Genomic DNA, 23,609 nt, shown 5'->3' with positions numbered 1-23,609 from the left:
TATTTTTCAGTTTTGCCACTCAGCTACTAAAATAAAGATGACACTGTGTGCTTTGTTGTCTTCAGCTTCTGACTCTGAGGTCTTATAGGAAAATGTAGTTGTTAAATAAGCCTTGTGTGCCTCCCCAAGTACAGCATCTTTCATACTTCATTCTGAATGTTCGATGTTCTCCCTTCTAATGAGTTTTGATACACTTTTTCAATAAGATAAATAAAAGAGATGCAACAAAAGTAATTTCGAATCAAAATGTTTATTTCTATTAAGTTCAAATCGCAAATCATTCAAATAATATGATTTGTTGCCCGCTAAAGTACTGCCTCTATACTCTTAGCATACAGATTATAATCACAAAATGAACTGTGATAAACATTGTTACAAAAACACATTATAAGTAGTAACCACAGTTGAATAGGATGGGGAAAAATGAAAGTATGTGAATTACAATACAGAGAAATAAAAACAATCAGGTTCATTCAGTTGACGTAGTTGTACTGTCAATATTAGTAACCTATTGATTTTCAGTGATTATATTTCAATAACAGATATTTCCTCAGTAAACATATTTCATGGTGATAGACTGAACATTTGAATAGCTACAATTAACTAAGTCAGACTTATTTTGTAACAAGAATTAATTAACATTATCTTATTTTTAAAACTTCCACCAAGCTATCAAATAGTTCTAGGGCAATTCTAAATCTATGAAAGTCAGACAATACACTGAATGACCAGACATGGACATTCAATGTACAAAATAACAATGTTGTCATGGAAAAACATGCTGTGACATGTCTCTTCATAGTGCCAACACCTGCCAACACTATTTGCCTGAAGTTAACAGGCAAATAAAGCATTCCCCTCTCACACATAGTTCTTTATGGCGTAGCTGCTGTGAGTGTGAGTAGGCATCCTAGCCAAGGTGTACCTACTGCTGGAAGCATGCCTGCCCTCTCTCCCCCCTGGAGGACAGCTGGTACACAGCACCCCTCCTCCACAGAACAGGAACCCAGAGGTCACCCAGCCCACATAGATGGCCGCCCCCATCTCTTTCTTCAGCACCTCAGGGACCCGCGGGTTATAGAAGTCCCTAATGATTGACTGGGCCGTCCAGGACACAGCCACTATGATGCTTAACCCAGCCAGGGCGAAGGTGACCCCTGCGGCTTGCACCATGCTGGCTTTGAACTTGGGATGGCTCAGGCAGTTGGTACACCTAGCCCCCAGAAGGAAGACGAGGAATGCCAGGCAGCCCAGTACCATGCTGATGACGATGAGGCCCCGGGCCGCCTGGAGGTCAGGGGACAGGTCTAAAAGAGCATCATAGATTTTACACTGCATCTGTCCCGTGGTTTCAGACACACAGGTCATCCACAGGCCCTCCCAGAACACCTGCATGACCACCAGGTGGGTGCCGATGAACGCTGTAACCTTCCACATGGGCAGGGCGCAGATCAGGATGGTGCCTGCCAAGCCCACCATGGACAGGGTGATGCCCAGCTCCTCCACAGCCATGGGGGGGTGCTACAGCTTGTGCAGAACTGGGGATGAAACAAAGTGAAAAAATACATTTTAACAATATGCTCAAAATGTCTGTTTGCTCTTTTATCTCTGTGATTACAGCCTAGCAATTTCCACACATTTTTTTCTTCCATTTATACTTTTTTATTTTCCATTTACAAAGACGACAACACAGTGAGATGTTTTTTTACATTGTGTGTCATTCTTATCCAGAGCGACTTACAGTAGTGAGTGCATACATTTTCGTACTTGTCCCCCGTGGGAATTGAACCCACAACCCTGGTGTTGCGAGTGCAACTGAGCTAGGAAGCGTCGCTGGAGGCTCCGGACTGGGGAGCGTTGCTGGACGCTCCGGAGTGGGGGGGCCTCTCTGGAGGTTCCGGACTGGGGAGCATCGCTGTAGGTTCCGGACTGGGGACCGTTGCTGCAGGCTCCGTGCCATTGATCATCACTACAGGTTCCGCGCCATGGATCATCACTGGAGGCTTTGTGCCATGGATCATCACTGGAGGCTCCGGGCCATGGATTATCACTGGAGGCTTCATGCCATGGATCATCTCTACAGGCTCTGGGCCATGGATCAACCCTACAGGCTTCTTGCCATGGTCTATCCTCTCTCGCAACTCCTCCAGAAACCAGGAATCCATCTCATCCCGGGCACGCTGCTTGATCCAGTTGTGGTGGGTAGTTCTGTAACGGCTATCGTAGAGAGGGGACCAAAGCGCAGCGTGTTGAGTGCTCATGATGAATATTTATTTTAACTCAGAACACTAAAGAAAAAATAACAAACAAACTTTCTGTCAGGTACAGAAAACTAAACAGAAGACAACTACCCACAAACACAGGTGGAAAAAAACCCTACTTAAGTATGATCTCCAATTAGAGACAACGAGGACCAGCTGCCTCTAATTGGAGATCATCCCAAAAACAACAACATAGAAATAGAAAACTAGAACCTAAACATAGAAATACAAAACATAGAAAAACACAAAACACCCCCGTCACGCCCTGACCTACTCTACCATAGAAAATAACATCTTACTATGGTCAGGACGTGACAGACATGCACTGTCAACTGTGAGACCTTATATATACAGGTGTTTGCCTTTCCAGATCATGTCCAATCAATTGAATTTACCACAGGTGGACTCCAATCAAGTTGTAGAATGATCTCAAGAATGATAAATTGAAACAGGATGCACCTGAGTATCCTGAATACTTATGTAAATAAGGTATTTCAGTTTTTGCTTTGTCATTATGGGGTATTGTGTGTACATTTCTGCAGATTTTTTTTCTTAATTTAATCAATTTTAGAATAACTCTGTAACATAACAAAATGTGGAAAAAGTCAAGGGGTCTGAATACTTTCTGAAGGCACTGTATATACCACTAGATAGCAGTAGTGTGTCATCAGTGTAGGACCTATTTGATGGAGGGACATGACTGAGGTGTTCCACAATATTGCAGGTTTCTTTGAATAGAATAGAAAGAGAACGAGCAGCAGTGAAACAGTCATTCAGAGTGAAACAGTGATGCTTAAATTGATACTGGGTGGATTATGAGGAGGATTTGATCATTCAAATCTTACTGAATATTACTGGACAGTCTTTCTGTAACACTACTGAATATAATGTGACAATCAATGACTTGATGTTAAACTTTATCTTAATAACACAATAACAAAAACACCTAAGGCAAAGAGAAAATTGAATGGTGAGACAAATTAGAAGGAATTAAGGGATTAAGTCATTTTAAGCTCTTTCAATATTTTCTGCATGAGAACAGCGTAACTGGAGACTCTCTCCATGATCTACAGGTCTGATAACAGGGGAACATAACACTGCTTTCTCCCAGCTTAGTGTAAACACACTCAACTCAGACCAGTCTTTTTATGAACTCAAACATATTTGATTATTTTATTGATTTAAATATTACGAGAGTAGGTTGGTACAACAATATCTGTCACAATAGACATACCCAATGTTTGCAAGCCTTGTAATTGTATATGTTGGTCAAAAAACACATTGAAGTGGTCATTGAGTTAGAAGCATGGGTGGAATTCTCTGACACCAGTTCCTGTCAAACAGGTTTTACCAGTGTTCTGTTTTAAACTTACAGAGAACATATTATGATCATGATGAATGCGTATAGCGAAAACAAGGACATCTGTGTGAGTACTGAATCAACAAACACTCACCTTAAATATGAAAAGATAGTTTATTGTAATAAAACAGAGAACATACAACAGTATAAAAAGTTGCTGACTAATATAATTTGCAACAGTGTATAATCAACTTGCCAGTACTTCGAGAAACAAATAACATTTTCATATACTGAACAAAAATATAATCACAACATGCAACAATTTCTATTTTTTTTGTGAATTACAGTTAAGGAAATCAGTCAATTTAAATAAATGAATAATGCCCTAATCAATGGATTTCACATGACTGGGCGACCCGCTAGCCAGGCCCAGCCAATCAGAAGTAGTTTTTTATTACAGACAGAAATACTCCTCAGTGTTCAGTGTATATCTAAACAGTAGCATATTAATACACTCATACACTCTTAGAAAAATATAGCTTTTTGGCTGTCCCCATTGGAGAACCCTTTGAAGAACCCTTTCGGTTCCAGGTAGAACTGTTTTGAGTTCTATACAGAATCCTTTCCAAAGAGATAACCGAAAGGGGGCAGCTGAAGAATCCCTTTGGAACCATTTTTTCTAAGAGTGAAGTGTTTCCTTGGCTAATCAATCAAAAAGTTAAGTGCATATTTTCCTTCATAGTAGTTTTTTTGCATACATCTTTCCACTGGTACCTTTTCCTTTATATTCCACTGTCCATCCATGTACCTTATACCACCAATACCATTTGAAAAGATGGAGAAACAACATTTTCATGCAGACCAGTTTGTCCCATGAACCTTCATATTAAATGTCGGTCTTTGTTGGGGTGGAAGAACTTGCCACAGAACCTGCCGGTTTGCTGTAACTTCCTGACGACTTGGCTAGTATATATTTCACAGAGGGGGCTTGTCGTCCTCCTTGGGGTGGCAGTTACCACAGAGGAGTCCCCCTCCCAGGAGTAGCAAGATCCCAGCCCCCCAGCTCTCTCCGCTGAGCATCCACCAGGAGTCGGTTGTAAAAGTCCTGGATGATGAGACTGGCTATCGAGGATACAGGGATGAGACACAGGATCCCAGTGATGATGAGCACCACCCCTACTGTCACCGTTGTCCGTGCCTTGGCCACCTCCTCCAACAGAAAGTTGGTGCACTTCCCCCCGACAAACGCCATGATGAGACCAGCAATTCCCACCACGATGTCCACCACAACCAGCGCTTTAGCAACCTGCAGGTCGGAGCTGAGGAACATCATGGAGTTATATACCTTAAACTGCATCTGGCCCGTGCTCTGGACCACACAGCTCATCCAGATGGTTTGCGAGGTGACATTGTTTTTTCAGATTAAGTCTATGACCCTCCACATGGGCACGCCGCCGACAATGGTTGTTCCCTACACAGACGATCAAGGCCAGGGCACTGCCCAGCATCTGAATGCTCATGGAACACATTCTGAATGCAGTGTCTCTCTGTCTCTCTCTACTCATTGACTAACTCTTTGTGTCTCCAAGTTAATATCGGAAGGCGATCAGGTGTTTTGGTGCATTTGAAAACGAGAAAGAAGAGTGTTACTGGCTGGTCCAGCTTTAAGAAACTGAGAGCCAGCCAAATAATACCAGCCTTACAGGATACATTGTTGTGTGTGGACAATAAAGGTGGGAGTTTCATTTTATTCTCCTTTTTGGATATGGTAGATCAGTTTACAAAGCTTTTATTGTTCAAACATCCTATGAAGAACGAGGATGTAGGCAGGTGCTTGAAAACTCACCAGCTTGAAAGCTCAAACAGCAAAATGAATTTTCAATGGGATTCATTTGACATTATTAGCAATAGATGGCAAATAGTGCTGAAATAAGTTTAATAAATAGTCATGGGTGGACAGAAAAGAAAACAGAGGAGGGAAGCACTAAGCCCTATAAAGAACCCTTCTCGCCCTGTGTGTTTATGTGAACTCATCAAACCTTATTAGTTTACACATTCTCAACTAAAAATCAACAGGGATTTGTTTTGCTTTCATGACACACCTACGCCAAGCTTCACTTTCACTGGGTTAGAGAGGTCACCACAGTTTCCAGAGCATGCAGTATGCCCCAACCGATTTGGAGACATTCACATTGCATTGGCACGCCAATGGACAGAAAAGAGAGAGGTGGGGCTGGGGGCGAGAGATAATCTGATCGATAATCTGATCGATAATCTGATCGATAATCTGATCTGTTTAAACTCATACAACATATTTTTATAATGTGCACAGTTAACTTAAGCATTATGTAATGTATGTAAACAGCGTCTCACTGTCACAAGAAGAAGATGCAACGTGACATGTTTCGGTATACTTGGCACAAGGAATTACGATGTAGTTTAAGGGGTGGTAAGGTGATACTGTTCTTAATGCTTCTTGTTCGAGAAAGTAGTGACAATTGTCTATTCAACAATGAATGAACAATGAAAACAAACCAGGTTCTACCAGTTTTTTTCAATCTAAATAACAATAAATTATGAAAATATCCAGTAGGCCTATACCTCTCTGCCTATACTACCCCCACTAACCCTCTCTGTCTATACTACCCTCACTAACCCTCTCTGTCTATACTACCCTCATTAACCCTCTCTGTCTATACTACCCCCACTAACCCTCTCTGTCTATACTACCCTCACTAACCCTCTCTGTCTATACTACCCCCACTAACCCTCTCTGTCTATACTACCCCCACTAACCCTCTCTGTCTATACTACCCCCACTAACCCTCTCTGTCTATACTACCCTCACTAACCCTCTCTGTCTATACTACCCCCACTAACCCTCTCTGTCTATACTACCCCCACTAACCCTCTCTGTCTATACTACCCCCACTAACCCTCTCTGTCTATGCTACCCCCACTAACCCTCTCTGTCTCTACTACCCCCTATACTGCCCCCACTAACTAGCCTTCCCTGTAGCTCAGTTGGTAGAGCATGATGTGTGCAACGCCAGGGTCGTGGGTTTGATTCCCACGGGGGGCCAGTATGAAAAAAAATGAAAAAAGAAATGTATGAAATGTATGCATTCACTACTGTAAGTCGCTCTGGATAAGAGCGTCTGCTAAATGACGTAAATGTAAAATGTATATTTTGGCCAATCTCTGCACATCATCTCTACATAGCTGGTTCTGAGAGGAAGCCAGTTTAAATAGCAGAGCTTGTTTCACAGACAATAGTTTTTTTTCTTATCTAACCTGGCTTAAGTTGGGTAACTGGTTCATCTGTGCATTCTTGCCCCTCAAAGATTTTGTCAATCTGTCACTGCCAGTCTTTAAAGTAAATGTCTCAGTGAGTATTTCTAATAATGGGGAAATCTATTTCAAATCCTTAGAAGAAGTCAGTGTTCTCAGGATTGTGGGACAGAGTTAAATACTTTCCTCACTTTCTTACTCGAATCAACGGGATGTAAAGTCCCACTTTTGGTGTCATTCAAACAGTGAGGGAGGTAGGTCATTGTCAGTAGGTCATTTCACCTAAAAACTATGCTATTAGACATTTTCAGCTAAGATTTCAGCTGAGAAAAAGGAAATCACAGTAACTTGGGAGTCAATTTCTTAAAAAAGACAGTTAACACCAATCTATAAACTTTGTTGGAAATGTTTTATACAAAAAAAAAGGTTTGCTATTGAATAAGTTCTTTAGACATAATAAACACTTGGCTGTTTGCCAAACATACTGTGATCTACAGTACACAGTTATGACAAGTCAATTATACATTTTATTTAACTAGGCAAGTCAATTAAGAACAAATTCTTATTTTCAATGACGGCCTAGGAACAGTGGGTTAACTGCCTTGTTCAGGGGCAGAACGACAAATTTGTACCTTGTCAGCTCAGGGATTTGAACTTGCAACTTTTCAGTTACTAGTCCAACACTCTAACCACTAGGCTACCCTGCCGCCCATTATACATATATAATGTACATATAGTCCATGTTCTTACATCAATACTATCATTCTGGCACAGTGTCCTTATGCGGTAAAAAAGAAGTTAGGGTTATGGGAATGGCTTCAATTCACTTCAGTCATCACCCCATGACCCATGAGATGATCCCTCTACATTGCGTATACAGTAGTACTACTTCTCTGTAACGTCATTTCTTATAGGCAACAGTTCTGTCTTGTCTTTTTCTTGCAAAGTTCTGAAGAGCTCAGTTAATTTGTTTTCACATATTCACTCTGTTCTGATTTCACATCACTTTCAAAACATAAAATGGAAAAGAACAAGACTGGATAATACCAGTAACTTGCATGGTATTTTCAATTCACAGAAGATTACCAAAGATAATCAAATAATTTACAGTCTTTCTTTCAACAGTTTCCAGCTCAAACATAAGCTCTGCTGGTAGCTGTGGATCTTGCCTGTGAGTACTTCACTGGGTAGTTGTCACGCTCCTCCTTGGGTGGGCAGGAGCTGCAGAGGAGCCCCCCTCCCAGGATCAGGAGCCCTGCTGTGCCCCAGCCGATGTACAGTGAGGCCCCCAGCTCCCTCCTCTGGGCCTCGACCAGCAGAGGGTTGTAAAAATCCCTGATGATGGTGTTGGCGGACCAGCAGACAGGGACGAGGATGAGGACGCCAGCCACGATGAAGATGATCCCGCTGGCAATGGCTACTTTAGCTTTGGAAGCCTCATCCTCCACAAAGTTGGTGCACTTTCCTCCAGAAATTCCCAAGAGGATGCCGAAGCATGATGCGATGATGGCGATGACGCTCAGAGCTCTGGCAGCCTGCAGGTCCTGGGGTAAGGCCAGGAGGGAGTCGTAGATCTTGCACTGCATCTGTCCCGTGCTCTGAGTCACACAGTTCATCCACAAGCCCTCCCATATGACCTGAGCAGTCACGATGTTGGCTCCGATGAAGGCTGTGACTTTCCACATAGGCAGGGCACACACAATAATGGTCCCCAGGAACCCAATGATAGCCAGGGCGAAGCCCAGCATCTGTCTTCCCATCGACACCATTTTGAAGACTTCTTGTTTTTTGTTGTAAAATCAATGAAGCTCAGGCAGAGGTTGTAGAGGAGAGTCAATGCAGGTCAGCTCAGCTTGGTTGTAATCGTTGTTAACTAATGATTTAGTCACGTCCCCTGAAGTTATATGGATCTCTCTGCTCCTGAAAGGGTGGAGTCAACATCCTTCCCCCTGACCTGAAACCAGTTGACATGGTAATTTTCAAGCCGGACCAGATTCTTTCACCTCCCCTGTCGGTATGTGTGAATGACAATGGGTTTCGATGAGATGCGCCTCAATCTCTTTGGACACGCTAACGAAAACAAGACCTGTAAAGAAGAGATAGTAATTGGTCCATTCAAAAAATGCCTCTGTAGTGAATGTCGTTTGGCTGGGTGGTTAGGCCTGTCCGCCCACTGGTTTCAGGGTAGAGAGATAAACCGTCAACAATGCCACCTGAATTCTCATTAGTCATGGCCGGAAATTCAAAGCTACTCCTGTTGTTCCCCGTTCTCATGATGACATTTTTTATTGCAACTGTTGTTTCCTGTAATCAAGTTGCTAATACCACCAAAATTCAGATTTGTCATAGCCAGAAGTAAGTTCAGGCCTATATTCAGTCTCTGTTTTCTTGGTTTTGATCCTGAACCCATTTTTTTCATGTAATAAACCAATACATTAAATAAACACATTACAGAACATTGCCTTTAAGCCCAGTACACATCTAAGAGACCTTGATTTTAAAGAAAGCTGTTGGCAATCTAATTTAACAACCTATTTGAGTTACAGTCTAGACTCTCAAAACTATCCCACTGAGCACGGACGTCAATTTAACGTCTATTCCACGTTGGTTCATCAAACGTAGTTTGAGTGAAATGATGTGGAAACGATGTAGATTCAACCATTGTGTTCCCAGTGGGATGTTTGTGTATTTGGAGAGAGGAGATATGAGGTAGCTTTTGAGCAACCAGGCTATCTCCAAAATGAAAGGAGATTCACAGATACACGTCATCATGTAACTGAAAGATATTGATCCCTTAAAATCCTTAAGAGTCTATTGACACACCCTATCAAAATCCGGCAGTTTAAGCTAGAGATATCTTTTTTTTTGCACGGGCTGTGTCTCAATACGCTACATCCTCCTATGTCGGCCTTCCTCATCTGCGGTGGAAAGTGGCCGAGCTACAGCGGTTTTTGTCAAACCATGAGAAAAAAATTGGTCCTCTCAGATAAACGTCTGTAGCGTCTGAACGGTTTGGCCTACAAACTAATATAGAAAGATGAGACTTTCACGAACACGCTGGTGTTCTCCGTTTTGCTCTACGACCCCTAAAAGCCCCATGGGACTCGTCTGATGTCGGTAACACTGATGTGCCAACTTCTGTCTAGCGTCACAGGATCGCATCTGATGGTAACCCATACAAATGAATGGAAGTATAGAGGTAGTTTTGTGTCAACAAAAATAAGGGGTTGAATATGTGTAAAAAAAAAAATGTATATATTTCCCGAGCTTTCTTATATCTCCTAGATATAAGACATACACTTCAAAACCTTATTCCTTATGTATTTTTCCATTTATGAATGAGTTATTCAATGCACTACTATGCGCTATTGTAGTAAAGGCCAAATCCTATTTTTTTTCAATTTTTTTTCTACCTGAAATTCAAAATCAAATAACTAAATGATCCATGGTATGACCATCTTAAACCAACTCCATATGTTAGCTTACTACCCCCTCCCCCCCAACGACTTAGATATTTAGATTCATGATTTTAAGGCAGAGTTTTATTCAAAATGCAACTTTTAAAATATGAATCGTAAGTTAGAAAATGCATAGGCTTTGATTATTGGTATGATTATTGCTCATAGTTCATGAACACTTGAAATCGCAGTTGTTGTTTCCCAACTTTTCCACAAAGACACATTAAGACTACACATATTATTTTATATAATAAAATGTGTGTTTATATTTGGTAAATATAGGCACAAAATATTTACAGAAAAATGTGTTGTTTTCAGATACAGATACATGTGTACAGATACATCACAAGTCATAGACCAGCCAGCTATTTACAAGACAACAGTACCGGTTGCACAATGGGAGAACACAGGTTGCTGCTAAAATTAACATTTTCGCTACATCCATTCTCATTATCAAACAATTTGTTGTAATGTTTGCATTAAGACATAAGGATTTACATTGTCAACATTTGAAAGAACAGATTCTTCCTCTTGTGTGAAAGTGCAAACACTCGTAAACATAATGAATATCATTCACACAATAATTTTCATGTCTATAAATTGCATGTTATTCTCATCAATAACAATATCTACATATCAATGTGGACAAAAGTACATGATATAAGTACATTTTGGTGGTGCAATTAAACTCTGCAGAGGCAAAGCTCAGCAAAACAATAGCTTGAAAACGTCAAGGTCCAAAATACCAGTCAGTATTCAGGGAGACGTTCCCTCTTTCCATTTCACTTTGTTACAGATACCGTCCAGGCCGTCCAGGTACAGCGTATTCTATTGGTGCTGCGTATGGCTTGCTTGGTGCATATGAACCTGTCCCTGAGTAGGGTCTGCTGGTTGGGGTGTAAACTCTCCCATAGGGCCCTGCCTGGACCATTGGTTGGCCTGGATAGGGGTACATGGGCGCTCCTTGAGGATAGCCTGGGTACCCATACATCTTCTGGGGCGGGCAGGAGGTGCAGAGGATGATCCCCCCGATGAGGAGCAGCACTGTGGAGCCCCAGCCGATGTAGATGGAGGCTCCTAACTCCCTCCTCTGGGTCTCGATGGTCAGAGGGTTATTAAAGTCTGAGACGGTAAACGCTGCCGACCAGCAGACGGGGATGAGGACCAGAAGAGCACCAATGAGCAGCAGGATGCCTCCAAGGATCATCACTTTACCCTTGGAGGATTCAGACTTCAGGGTGCTGGTGCACTGGCCCCCGATGAAGGTGACAATCAGGCCGACAAAGTTGAAGATGATGGAGATGATGACCAGGGCCCTCGCTGCCTGAAGGTCTGTTGATAGCCTCATTATTGAGTCGTTTATCTTGCACTGCATCTGTCCTGTGCTCTGCATCACGCAGTTCATCCACAGGCCGTCCCACACAATCTGTCCTGTTACGATGTTGGCACCGATGTAAGTGGTTACCCTCCACATGGGGATACCCGTGGTCACTGCCACCCCCACGAAGCCGATGAAGCTGAGCACCTGGCCCAACACCTCCTTTCCGATCCTTCCCATGACCAAAGGTTGTGTCCGGAGTGGGAGAAAGAGAAGTCTGGCTGCCTAGGTCTGGATATCTGGAGCTATGTGAGAGGTCTGATTGACGATCAGAAACAACTGGAGCCCGCTGAGGAGGAAGAATGTGCAGGGGGAGTGGTTTCCTGCCACCAGGTGAGTTGTTCCGGACAGACCAGTTTCCTCAGGCTGTCATACTGTAGATACTTTGTGACACACAGACAGAGCTGACAAAGTGGTGACAATCCTTCACTCAATACTGTCATCTTCAGAAAGCTCTCTTTCATATGCGACAGGTTCAAAGCAACCTGGAGTTTATTGGGATTACACTTCTTCCAACTTGATACCATCTACACTGAAACTGGCACTTCCATGAAAGCATTACCCATCTATCAAAATGCTAAATCCCAGACCTTCATTGTGACTTTGAAAATGTAAATAAATCCACATATGCAGGCCTATTTATTTTATAAAAAGTTGGTTTTACCGACACTGTATGTATCAACATTTGGATTTTATATTTATATTTCAAAAGATGTAGGGTTAGGACATGTTATGAAAGTGACATTCCACTACCAGTTAGTCAATGTGTCATTTGTTTCCACAAGTGACTCTGCAGGTTACAAGAAACTGTCAACAACTTGCAATTTAGGGGAAAGGGTAATGGTGACACTTCCTAACCACATCGGAACTTATCTTCATCCCAAAAGCCCTCACGTAACCACAAGAGCCCTTCAGATTATGCTTAAGATACATTGAACACATTGTGTTGGGGAAATGGTTCAAACATGGTGACCCCCAAACCACTAGCCTCGTATGAGGCTACCAAACCATGACAGTATTTAGAAATATCTATATCAGGCTTTGACATACCCTAACAAGGAGGGGTAAAGGAGAGGGAGGGTGCGTGTGTGAGATGGATGATATAATTAAGTGGACCCTGGAGGAGATTTAAAGAATTATTGGCATTTGATTTAATCTACTTCGTGGTCAATCTTACCACACTGCCTCAAAGTAAATGTCCAGACTATGGAGTAGCCCATCCTACACAAGCCCTTTATCTTACAACAGTCCAACCACTCCACACCCATAGCTATTGCTTCAGCTGAAAATGTTACAGCAATGTGCAAGGGATCACTCATTAAAAAGGTGGAATACATTATTAGAAATTGTGTTTAAATTATTGGAGTTAAAACAAAAAGTTACCGTAATTTCCGGACTATTAAGCGCACCTGAATATAAGCCGCACCCACTGAATTTTAAAAAAATGATTATTTTGAACATAAATAAGCCGCACATGTCTATAAGCCGCAGGTGCCTACCGGTACATTGAAACAAATTAACTTTACACAGGCTTTAACGAAACACGGCTTGTAACAAAAATAAATAGGCTTTAACGAAACACGGCTTGTAACAAAAAATAAAAAATTAGCAGTAAGCTTTAGTTGTCTTTTTGCACTGAGTCAATTCTTCACGCTGCTGTTTCCAACGTCTTATCATCGACTCATTAAGACCAAGCTCCCGTGCAGCAGCTCTGTTTCCTTTTCCAACAGCCAGATTAATCGCCTTCAACTTGAAAGCTGCATCATATGCATTTCTCTGTGTCTTTGCCATGATGAGGGTGACAAAATGACTATCGTAATCAGAATGATGGGAAGTTTGAGAGCGCTCGATTTAATCTAAACAGTAAACAAAAAAGTTGTTTGACCTTAACCCGTTCGGCAATTTCATTGGTCTAATGAAAGCTTCATGCCGCCAAAAAACTGAGCACGTCACAGAATGTGTTTTTTTGGAGAAAAGAAAATTGAAAGCGGGAAAAATCCATATATTAGCCGCGTCATTGTTAAAGCCGCGAGGTTCAAAGCCTGGGAAAAAAGTTGCGGCTTATTGTCCGGAATTTACGGTAGTTCAAAAGCCCCAAAGCAACATTGTTAGGCTAGTCAATGTTCAAAGCAAATATTGTCATGTGCTCACACATAGGCCGCTCTTGCCGAATAGGATTTTACATATCTTGCCACATTGTATTTGGAGGAGTGTCCCCGATCCTGGCTTAGTGGACACTGGCTACAGAGAATCCCTCCACCCAGAAGCATGAGTCCCGTGGACCCCCAGACTATGAAAATCCTCCCGATGCTATGGAGACTGTGGACCGCGTGTCCTCGAGGCAGTTGGTGAACATTCCCCCAACGATAGACAGCAGGATGGCTTTGAGAGCGACCAGATGACCATTAGGGCGCAGGCCGCCTGTAGATCCTGAGGTAGTGCCAGCATGGAGTCGTAGACTTTACACTGCATTTGCCCCGTACTCTGTACCATGCATACATGTTCATCAACCACAGGCCTGTCCACATTACCTGTGCTGTGACAATGTTGTTGCCAATGAACGCGGTCACTTTCCACATGGGAAGCGCGCAAGTGATAATGTCTCCAAACCATCTGATCATGCCGAGGCTAATGCCCAGAATTTGCAAACAAGCTGAATGCATGGTACAGTAGGCTACTTCTAGATGGTGTTAAAATGACAACATTGGTTAAGTTTATAAAAGAAGAACGCTTATCTGCACCTTAGGGGGCTAGATGAACCACACCTGATAACAATTGTCTGGTGCTGTGCGGATTGGCCTGTTGCTGTGATAGACAAATCAGTAGGTCTAACATGTACCATGCCCATGGGCCTGGTGGGCATCCTGCTCGCCGTGATCGGGGGCAAGTGCGTGGAGGACGAGAGGGACAAATCTGGAATAGGCGTTGACAAGGGTGTAGTCTTCATCATCGCTGGCGTCCTGTGCCTCATCCCTGTTTGCTGGTCGGCCAACATCACCACCCCTTGCAGATCAGATCTCAGAAGATGGAGCTGGGGGCCACGCTCTACATTGGCTGGGGGACCGCGCCCCTCATGATCATGGGAGGCAGCTTCCTCTGTGCCAACTGTCCCTGTAAAGAGGACAATTACCCCACTAAGTACCCAGTTATCTACAAGTCAGTAAAGAACAAATTCTTATTTTCAATGACAGTGTCACGTCCTGACCATAGAAAGATGTTATTTTCTGTGGTAGAGTAGGTCAGGGTGTGACAGGGTTTTTTTTCCTATGTTTTCTATTTCGATGTTTGGGTTCTAGTTTTGTATTTCTATGTTGGGGTTTTGTTTGGGATGATCTCCAGTTAGAGGCAGCTGGTCCTCATTGTCTCTAATTGAAGATCATACTTAAGTAGGGGTTTTTCCACCTGGGTTTTGTGGGTGATTATTTTTGAGTTGTGTATGTGTTCATCTCTGCGTCACAGTTTGTTGTTTTTTCATTCAGTGTATTTATGTATTGCATAGTTTCACAGTATAAATAATATGTGGAATGACACACACTCTGCACTTTGGTCCTCTCATTCCTACAACAGCCGTGCCAGACAGCCTAGGAACAGTGGGTTAACTGCCTTGTTCAGGGGCACAATGACAGATTTTTACCTTGTCTGCTCAGGGATTTGATCTTGCAACTTTCAGTTACTAGTCTAACGCTCTAACCACTAGGCTACCTGCCGCCCCATAACATTGCATTGAAAGTGCATATTTTATTCATCATTTTGACTAAATGTATACTTTTAATGTATGTGTGATTCTGAAAATATGAATTTCAATGGTGATAAAAGTGTAAATAAATATTTTTGTTCAACTTCAAATTCACTGTCTCATGTTTTCTTTGACTGTACATGAGCAACGGCATCTATTTCTATTTCTATTTTGCTGTGATAGACGAATCAGTAGGTCTAACAGAAACCTAATGTAGTAGGACTAACAATGACTGTAGGCTACAGATGTTTTTGAGGCTGCGTTTACAAAGACAGAGCAATTCTGATATTTTTTCCACTAATTGGTCTTTTGACAAATCTTTTCAGCTCTGTAAAAGATCTGATGTGATTTGTCAAAAGTATATAATATATCATAATTGGGCTGCCTGTATAAACAGAACAATTCTTATTTTCCCCATCTCTTCTTGTTTTTCTATTTCATGATCAAGTCAACATGAATCTGATCGTTATCAAGCATCTCAATAGTTATTCTAAATAGGTCAAGGTTTACACACCAAACAGGGCAGAGCATAGGGGCGTTTGTACTGATACTGGATAAAATGTTTTACCGCAACAGAAAGATAATTCACCTCACTGATAACCCAGTGAAAGCACATTTGAGTGATTAATTGTTGCGCTTTCATAAATAAATGGATAATACAGACGTATTATATTTATATTGTACAGTTTATTTACAATGATGACACACTTGTTTTAATCACAGGAACAATGTTAAGACAGCACCAAAATGGAGACATGATATACAGTATTCCTAACGTCATGGATTTAATTTGACATTAAAGGATATTAACAGGGTACTTCAGTAGTAGAGAATATCAGCTGTTTTAAAAAAAAACTAAAATACTTATATTATAGTTATAACATAACTCGTAACATTATTTTAACTCAACAACACCATTCAAGTTCTTTGTGATTTAAAACTCTCACTGTTTTTGGTATGAGAACTGTCCTTAGTGTCCTCATTTAAATTCAATTTGATTAAGTAGATCTTAACATGACACTGACATGAACATCTCAGACATATTGCATGGGTCCGGAGGAGGTGGATCTGACCTGAGAGAACTTGGCCGGATAGTGGTGGTCCTGCTTGGGGGGACAGTTCCAGCACAGCAGCCCCCCTCCCATCAGCAGCAGTGCTGCAGCACCCCAACCTATATACAGAGACGCCCCCAGCTCCCTCCTCTGTGCCTCGATCAGCAAGGGGTTGTAGAAATCCCTGATGATGGTGTTGGCTGACCAGGACACTGGGATGAGGCAGAGGATGCCTGAGATGATGTAGAGGACTCCAGCCACAATACAGGCTCTAGACTTGGATCCCTCCTCTGCTATGCAGTTGGTGCATTTCCCTCCTGCAATCGACAGGAAGATGCCGACGATACCTGTCAGGATGGAGATGATGATCATGGCTCTGGCGGCCTGGAGGTCCTGGGGTAGTGCCAGCATGGAGTCGTAGACCTTACACTGCATCTGGCCCGTGCTCTGCACAACACAGTTCATCCACATTCCCTCCCAGATGGTTTGGGCCGTGACGATGTTGGCTCCGATGAAGGCTGTGACCTTCCACATAGGCAGGGCACACACGATGATGACCATCAACCAGCCGATCAACGACATGATGATGCCCATGATCTGGATCCCCTGGGAAACCATCTTGACTGAATAGTTTCTCACTCACACACTGTCCACTGATTGTTCCTGACCTCACACACGCCAACCTGAGTATCACACACTCCAAGCTGAGTACGGACAGGTCCCGAGGAGTCTATTCCCAAAGAGCTATTCCCAAAGAGTTCAGAGATGGTTCACACAAAAGGGACCAGTATTTATAGAGTTGTGTTGAAGGAGGTGGGGTTTGTAATGTGTTAAAAACAGAGATATGATGCAGGTATATGATACTACAAGTCCCTGCTCTGCTCCCATTTGCTGAGAGATGTTTATACACAAACAGACAGAAACCCGGTGACCTCTAGCAGTGCTGACCTAAGAGAAAAGAGTAGCTTCAAGGTCATGTAGCCACTTGACACGGAAACAAAACAGCTATTCCTTCTGACTCACTACTATGGGACTCATATCAAAGAATGACTTGGAAACTGACTATGGAGTTTTAAAAATAGGGATGTGAAAAAAGAGTTGGGTTATTAGGAAATGTGTTATTTGGAGGTGTTTAAAACTATATATTTTTTTATGACTGCACACTAATATTTGATTGACACTTTATTCAGTAAACAATGTTTCACTAAGACTACCAAAATACAAGATGAAGTGTGGTGTAACAGAATGATGATGTTTTATGTTTTTATTCCTGTAGGGGACACCATTGGACAATGAAGGATGCTCAAGATGTGAGTGTCATCTTACTCGAAATCCAAGTGTAGACTAAAGTAAAAGTCACATTCCAGTGGCAAAGCCATTTCTCAACCTCCAGTCTTCTCAAGCCATCAATCTGTTGTCCATTTTCTCTTATGTTAAATTTACCTAGGCTACTGTAGCAAACAAAACTTTAGGCCTACATTTCATCTTGGCTAACCTGGTATATAAAGTATCTAAAATGGAATTGGGATGTTATTTTAGGGTGAAACTGTCTACTAAACAGTAATCTAATATATCTAGTCTGTGATTTCTCAACGAAAATGTCTGTTTGACGGTTGGTGTGAGGTGTTGCTGAAGAGCTAAGAATAACCAGTGCCATGCTGAGGGATATTATGGTATTATTATCAAATGACGTTGCTCATGTACAGTCAAAGAAAACATGAGACAGTGAATTTGAAGTTGAATTTGAAGTTGAACAAAAATGTTAATTTACACATTTATCACCATTGAAATTCATATTTTCAGAATCACACATACATTAAAAGTATACATTTAGTCAAAATGATGAATGAAATATGCACTTTCAATGCAGTGTTACGGGGCGGCAGGTAGCCTAGTGGTTAGAGCATTGGACTAGTAACCGAAAAGTTGCAAGATCCAATCCCTGAGCTGACAAGGTAAAAATCTGTCATTGTGCCCCTGAATAAGGCAGTTATCCCACTGTTCCTAGGCTGTCTGTCGTAGGAATGAGAGGACCAAAGTGCAGTGTGTGTCGTTCCACATATTATTTATACTGTGAAATTATGCAATACATAAATACACTGAATGAAAAAACAACAAATCGTGATACAGAGATGAACACATACACAACTCAAAAATAATCACCCACAAAACCCAGGTGGAAAAACCCCTACTTAAGTATGATCTCCAATTAGAGACAACGAGGACCAGCTGCCTCTAATTGGAGATCATCCCAAACAAAACCCCAACATAGAAATACAAAACTAGAACCCAAACATCGAAATAGAAAACATAGGGGAAACAAACCCTGTCACACCCTGACCTAATCTACCACAGAAAATAATATCTTTCTATGGTCAGGACGTGACACTGTCATTGAAAATAAGAATTTGTTCTTAACTGACTTGTAGACAACTGGGTACTTAGTGGGGTAATTGTCCTCTTTACAGGGACAGTTGGCACAGAGGAAGCTGCCTCCCTCTCATTGTGACTCACCAGTGTTGAAATAGTTTTAGCCACGCTAAAGAGGAACCGGTGTGCCAACACACTTAAAGTATAAACTCAGTGTCAGAGTTTCAGTATTTTCTCCTCTCTATTGCAAGTCTCATGCTTATCTTCACACTACATTATGTGGAATGGAACTAATAGAAAAACATCTGGTCATGTTAGAGAATATCTGTGAATAAGGATTTAAAAAATATATTTTATATCAAACTCAAATATCAATGCTAGACAGGTAAAATTATTATAATCTAACAATTAGACCATTCGATTGAGAGTTCCTAACCCCTTTCCTCTTAATATGAACAGAGCCCTTTCATTTCTCAAATCAAAGGGATGTCTCTATATAGAGTTTTAACAAAATGTTATTCTACTTTGGCTACCTACATTACCTGACATTCACTCTTCACCTTTGACCCCATGGCTGACCTTTGTAGCTCTGGGACTCCCAGCAGATCATGTTGACTTGAAACAATGCCAGAATACACACACGCCTTTACAACTCTAGTGGCAGAGTTTAACCAGGATATCCACTTATTTAATTATTTCAAATACCAATATATCATCCTACAGATCCCCTTGAATACATAGGCCTACTGTAACTTTTTATTTTCCTGCTTGAGTTTACAGTCCCTTGCATAGAATATGTTACAAGACTGCAACAAGAGTTAATATGTAAGGTGCTCTTTGGTTTCTCAGGCTTGTCACATTGTCAAATAATGTAGACATGTTGCCTTTCTATGAGATAATCCCTTACAAAAACAGTACAAATATTTAAACTAAAGTTACATTTCATCAGGGCTGTAGTGCTGCAGGAGAGCAAGGAAGCAATGCTTGTAACGATCGTCAAAAGGAGTAGACCAAGATGTTCATCTTGAATTTATTTTAAATCAGAACACTTCAACAAAAGAATAAACAATGACAAACGACCATCACGTCTTGCAGGCTACAACAAGCAGTACAAAAATAAGATCCCACAACTACAGGTGGGGAAAGGCTGCCTAAGTATGATTCCTAATCAGAGACAACGATAGACAGCTGCCTCTGATTAGGAACCATACTCGGCTCAACACAAAGAAATAGACACCATAGAAATAGACACCCCACACCCTGACCTAACCACATAGAGAAACAAACCGTCTCTCTCAGGTCAGGGCGTGAAAGTACCCCCCCCCCAAAGGTGCGGACTCCCAGCCGCAAACCTGAACCTACAGGGGAGGGTCCAGGTGGGCATCTATACTTGGCGGCAGCTCTGGTTCGGGGCACACAGCCCGCTGATCCCCCCGCTTCTGTGTCACCGGAGGAACCAGACCGTGGATCATCGCCGGAGGCTCTGAACTGCCGACCACCACTGAAGACTCTGGGCTGCGGGCCGCCGCTGAAGACCCTGGGCTGGGAAGCGTCGCCGGAGGCTCCGGACTGGGGAGCGTTGCCGGAGGCTCCGGACTGGGGAGCGTCGCTGGAGGTTCCGGACTGGGGAGCGTCGCTGGAGGTTCCGGACTGGGGAGCGTCGCTGCAGGCTCTGTGCCATGGATCTTCACTACAGGCTCCGGGCCATGGATCATCACTGGAGGCTTCCTACGTGGAGCTGGAACCGGTCTCACTGGACTGGGGAGACGCACGGGAGACTTGGTGCGCAAAGCAGGCACAGGGTATACTGGGCCGTGGAGGTGCACTGGAGGTCTGAAGCTTAGGGCTGGCACACCCCGTCCTGGCTGGATGGTTATTTTAGCCCGGCAAGGGCGGAGCGCTGGCACAGGACGAACTGGGCTGTGCTGGCGAACGGGGGGTACCGTGCATAGAGCTGGAGCAGGATAACCTGGGCCGAAGAAACGCACCGGAGACCAGGAATGCTGAGCAGGCACACTCCTTCCTGGCTGAATGCCAACTCTAGCACGGCAACGGTGAGGAGCTTGCACCGAGCGCACCGGGCTGTGAGTGCGCACTGTAACACGGTGCTTGCTCGGTCACTCACTCCCCATGGTAAGCACGGGGAGTTGGCTCAGGTCTCAACCCCGACTTCGCCAATCTCCCCGTGCGCCCCCCCCCCCCCAATGTTTTTTTGGGTGCTGCCTCTCGGGCTTCCGTTGTTTCCTTGCCTGTTGTTCCCAGTATCGCCATTCCGCTTTTGCTGCCTCTATTTCTTCTTGCCGACGACGATACTCCCCAGGCCTTGTCCAGGGTCCTGCCCCATCCAGGACTTCTTCCAAGGTCCAGTCTTTCGGCCCACGCTGCTTGGTCCTTTGGTGGTGGGATCTTCTGTAACGATCGTCAAAAGGAGTAGACCAAGGTGCAGCGTGGTACGTGTTCATCTTGAATTTATTTTAACTCAGAACACTTCAACAAAAGAACAAACAAATGACAAACGACCATCACGTCTTGCAGGCTATAACAAGCAGTACAAAAATAAGATCCCACAACTACAGGTGGTGAAAGGCTGCCTAAGTATGATTCCTAATCAGAGACAACGATAGAAAGCTGCCTCTGATTAGGAACCATACTCGGCTCAACACAAAGAAATAGACACCATAGAATGCCCACCCCACACCCTGACCTAACCACATAGAGAAACAAACCGTCTCTCTCAGGTCAGGGTGTGACAATGCTCCCTCCCATTTTTTTATTTGAGAATACATGGAGCTGGTAAAAATATTATTTCTGAAGCTGAATCAAGTATTGCAAGATCACATAATGATTCATTAGAATTTTACATTACAGAACCAAATGTAATTGCATAGCATAGTAGGCCTATAATGTTACTGTTAGGCCTACACCAAAAACACCTAACCATTTGTAGCAAGATTTTAAGATGGTTAGCTGAAGCTGAATAGTCGCATTTATTTTTCTAATGCGGCCAAAACTCAACAGCGCACACCATTTGCTATAATTTGCTCAAGAAAAGAGTATTTCAAGAAGATCTAAATGCATATTCTCATGAAACTGATTGAGATAAAATGATTGGCATGCAGATGCAGTTTGGACATTTCAGCAGTAAAACGTGAAGAATTATCATTCACTATTGACAGTGATTGCCTATTTTGAAATTGGGTATGCCTAACTTGATGTTTGAGGGTATTCAAAATATAACATTTTCTTGAGACAATATGTGCGTCGGCATAGGCAGATGTTGCATTTGGAGGATGCATTTTATGCATATTCTATAATAATATTCAATAGGCTACATCTGTCAGTACAAACTTTGATTGAGAAATGATGACGTACTTAACATTTTTTTGGGGGGGGGCACTTCCGTACAAAAATAATTGCACTACACCACGCCATTTCATTAAAACATTACAATTGGATATAAATGTACAATCTGACAAAGACTACCGTATTGAGTGAGTGAATGACTGTCCTGTTACTCTACTCATTCTCAAGAGAGACAAAGTGAACTCCCCTCCAGCGATGTCTGTTAAAGTATCAATCAACCAACCAATCAATCAATCAAATCTTTCTCTATGTCACCTGAGCAGTGGATAGATGCACATCAGACAAGTCATTCAGTTCATCCACCATTTTGTAAAGAGGCAAGAGCAAAAACGAATACTTGAAAGCTGACCTTGCAAGGAGATGTCAGTCCTTGGGGGTTGGAGGGCTATAGCCTGTTGTTCTTCCGTTCGCCTGGAGGACGTGTCTGCTTTGATGGACAAGGGGTCTGGCTGGTTAGTTCTGTGGACGGGTCTGTCTTCAACTAGCCACAAACACAACCGAAGGTGATCGCAGTTGTCAGACTGTAGAGAGAAAAGGACAGGGGGGTAGCGATACAGATTGTTTCCATATATGAAAGAGGCCACTGTTAGAGAGCTTAAATTACCTCTAGGAACAATGCCTCTATTTTACCCTGGCATGGAGCAACCCAAGGAGATTGAGTTCCACACTCTGGAACTACGCATTGAGGAGGAGAGATTGTTTTGGAGCGTATCACCTTATAACTGCGATTATATTCAGATCAGCCTCAGAGGATCAGATCATATCGACCTCAGAGGGTCCACTGTTTTAGGATCAGGAGTCCTACACCAGATCACGTAGTAAACATGTAATCAAACACTCAAACACCCGCAGTGCTGCTACCCAGGAATGCCGCAAACAACGTAGACAACTAGAAAGCAGAACCTTCTTACAACATATCTGTTTTTCTTATTTTTGTAACACTTTACATTACCTCTTCTCGTCCAGTGTTCTCTTATACAGCTGTAGTAACACTGTAATTACTCTAGTAACGTGGTAACATGTTGTTATATTGTTTCTAGTTTTTTTGTCAAACAGCATACATCTGGTTCTATGGTGTAATGTTGATCACGTTGTGGAACTCCTAATAAAGAGGCAGTTGAAACTGAATGATACTATTTCCAGATATTGTTATTGTTGTTCTGGGTGTAAGAAATAAAAGGCTAATAACATGCAGTTTAAATAAAAGGCTTGTTGAGATACACGCAGTTTAAATAAAAGGCTTGTTGAGATGCATGCAGTTTAAATAAAAGGCTTGTTGAGATACACGCAGTTTAAATAAAAGGCTTGTTGAGATGCATGCAGTTTAAGTAAAAGGCTTGTTGAGATACACGCAGTTTAAATAAAAGGCTTGTTGAGATGCATGCTGTTTAAATAAAAGG

The 23,609-nt window shown here is 42.5% G+C and overlaps 4 protein-coding genes and 2 pseudogenes across 4 annotated transcripts; all 6 read right to left on the bottom strand.

Moving 5' to 3' along the window:
• Positions 1-231: 231 nt before the first annotated feature.
• Positions 232-23,214, bottom strand: LOC115163378 (claudin-4). Its single transcript, XM_029715205.1, has 2 exons — positions 22,559-23,214; positions 232-1,538 (listed from the first exon to the last, which is right to left on the bottom strand). The coding sequence occupies exon 2, from the start codon at positions 1,510-1,512 to the stop codon at positions 862-864; it is 651 nt and encodes a 216-aa protein (XP_029571065.1). The 5' UTR covers positions 1,513-1,538; positions 22,559-23,214; the 3' UTR covers positions 232-861.
• On the bottom strand, positions 4,307-6,185 carry LOC115163382 (claudin-4-like; annotated as a pseudogene).
• Positions 7,243-8,889, bottom strand: LOC115163379 (claudin-4). The gene has a single exon (XM_029715206.1). It carries the CDS (start codon positions 8,619-8,621, stop codon positions 7,986-7,988), a length of 636 nt encoding a protein of 211 aa, XP_029571066.1. The 5' UTR covers positions 8,622-8,889; the 3' UTR covers positions 7,243-7,985.
• Positions 10,377-12,141, bottom strand: cldnf (claudin f). The gene has a single exon (XM_029715204.1). The coding sequence runs from the start codon at positions 11,866-11,868 to the stop codon at positions 11,101-11,103; it is 768 nt and encodes a 255-aa protein (XP_029571064.1). The 5' UTR covers positions 11,869-12,141; the 3' UTR covers positions 10,377-11,100.
• On the bottom strand, positions 13,754-14,804 carry LOC115163381 (claudin-4-like; annotated as a pseudogene).
• On the bottom strand, positions 16,090-17,253 carry LOC115163380 (claudin-4). The gene has a single exon (XM_029715207.1). The coding sequence runs from the start codon at positions 17,092-17,094 to the stop codon at positions 16,459-16,461; it is 636 nt and encodes a 211-aa protein (XP_029571067.1). The 5' UTR covers positions 17,095-17,253; the 3' UTR covers positions 16,090-16,458.
• Positions 23,215-23,609: the final 395 nt, after the last annotated feature.

The sequence above is a fragment of the Salmo trutta genome, chromosome 26, assembly GCF_901001165.1.
Source record: "Salmo trutta chromosome 26, fSalTru1.1, whole genome shotgun sequence".
NCBI lineage: Eukaryota > Metazoa > Chordata > Actinopteri > Salmoniformes > Salmonidae > Salmo > Salmo trutta.
The sequence above is the reverse complement of the archived record's forward strand: the minus strand, read 5'-3'. Positions and strand labels throughout refer to the sequence as shown.

Excerpts from the sequence above, each read along its gene's own strand:
- LOC115163378 (XM_029715205.1), bottom strand. The coding sequence starts at position 1,512 with ATGGCTGTGGAGGAGCTGGGCATCACCCTGTCCATGGTGGGCTTGGCA.
- LOC115163379 (XM_029715206.1), bottom strand. The coding sequence starts at position 8,621 with ATGGTGTCGATGGGAAGACAGATGCTGGGCTTCGCCCTGGCTATCATT.
- cldnf (XM_029715204.1), bottom strand. The coding sequence starts at position 11,868 with ATGGGAAGGATCGGAAAGGAGGTGTTGGGCCAGGTGCTCAGCTTCATC.
- LOC115163380 (XM_029715207.1), bottom strand. The coding sequence starts at position 17,094 with ATGGTTTCCCAGGGGATCCAGATCATGGGCATCATCATGTCGTTGATC.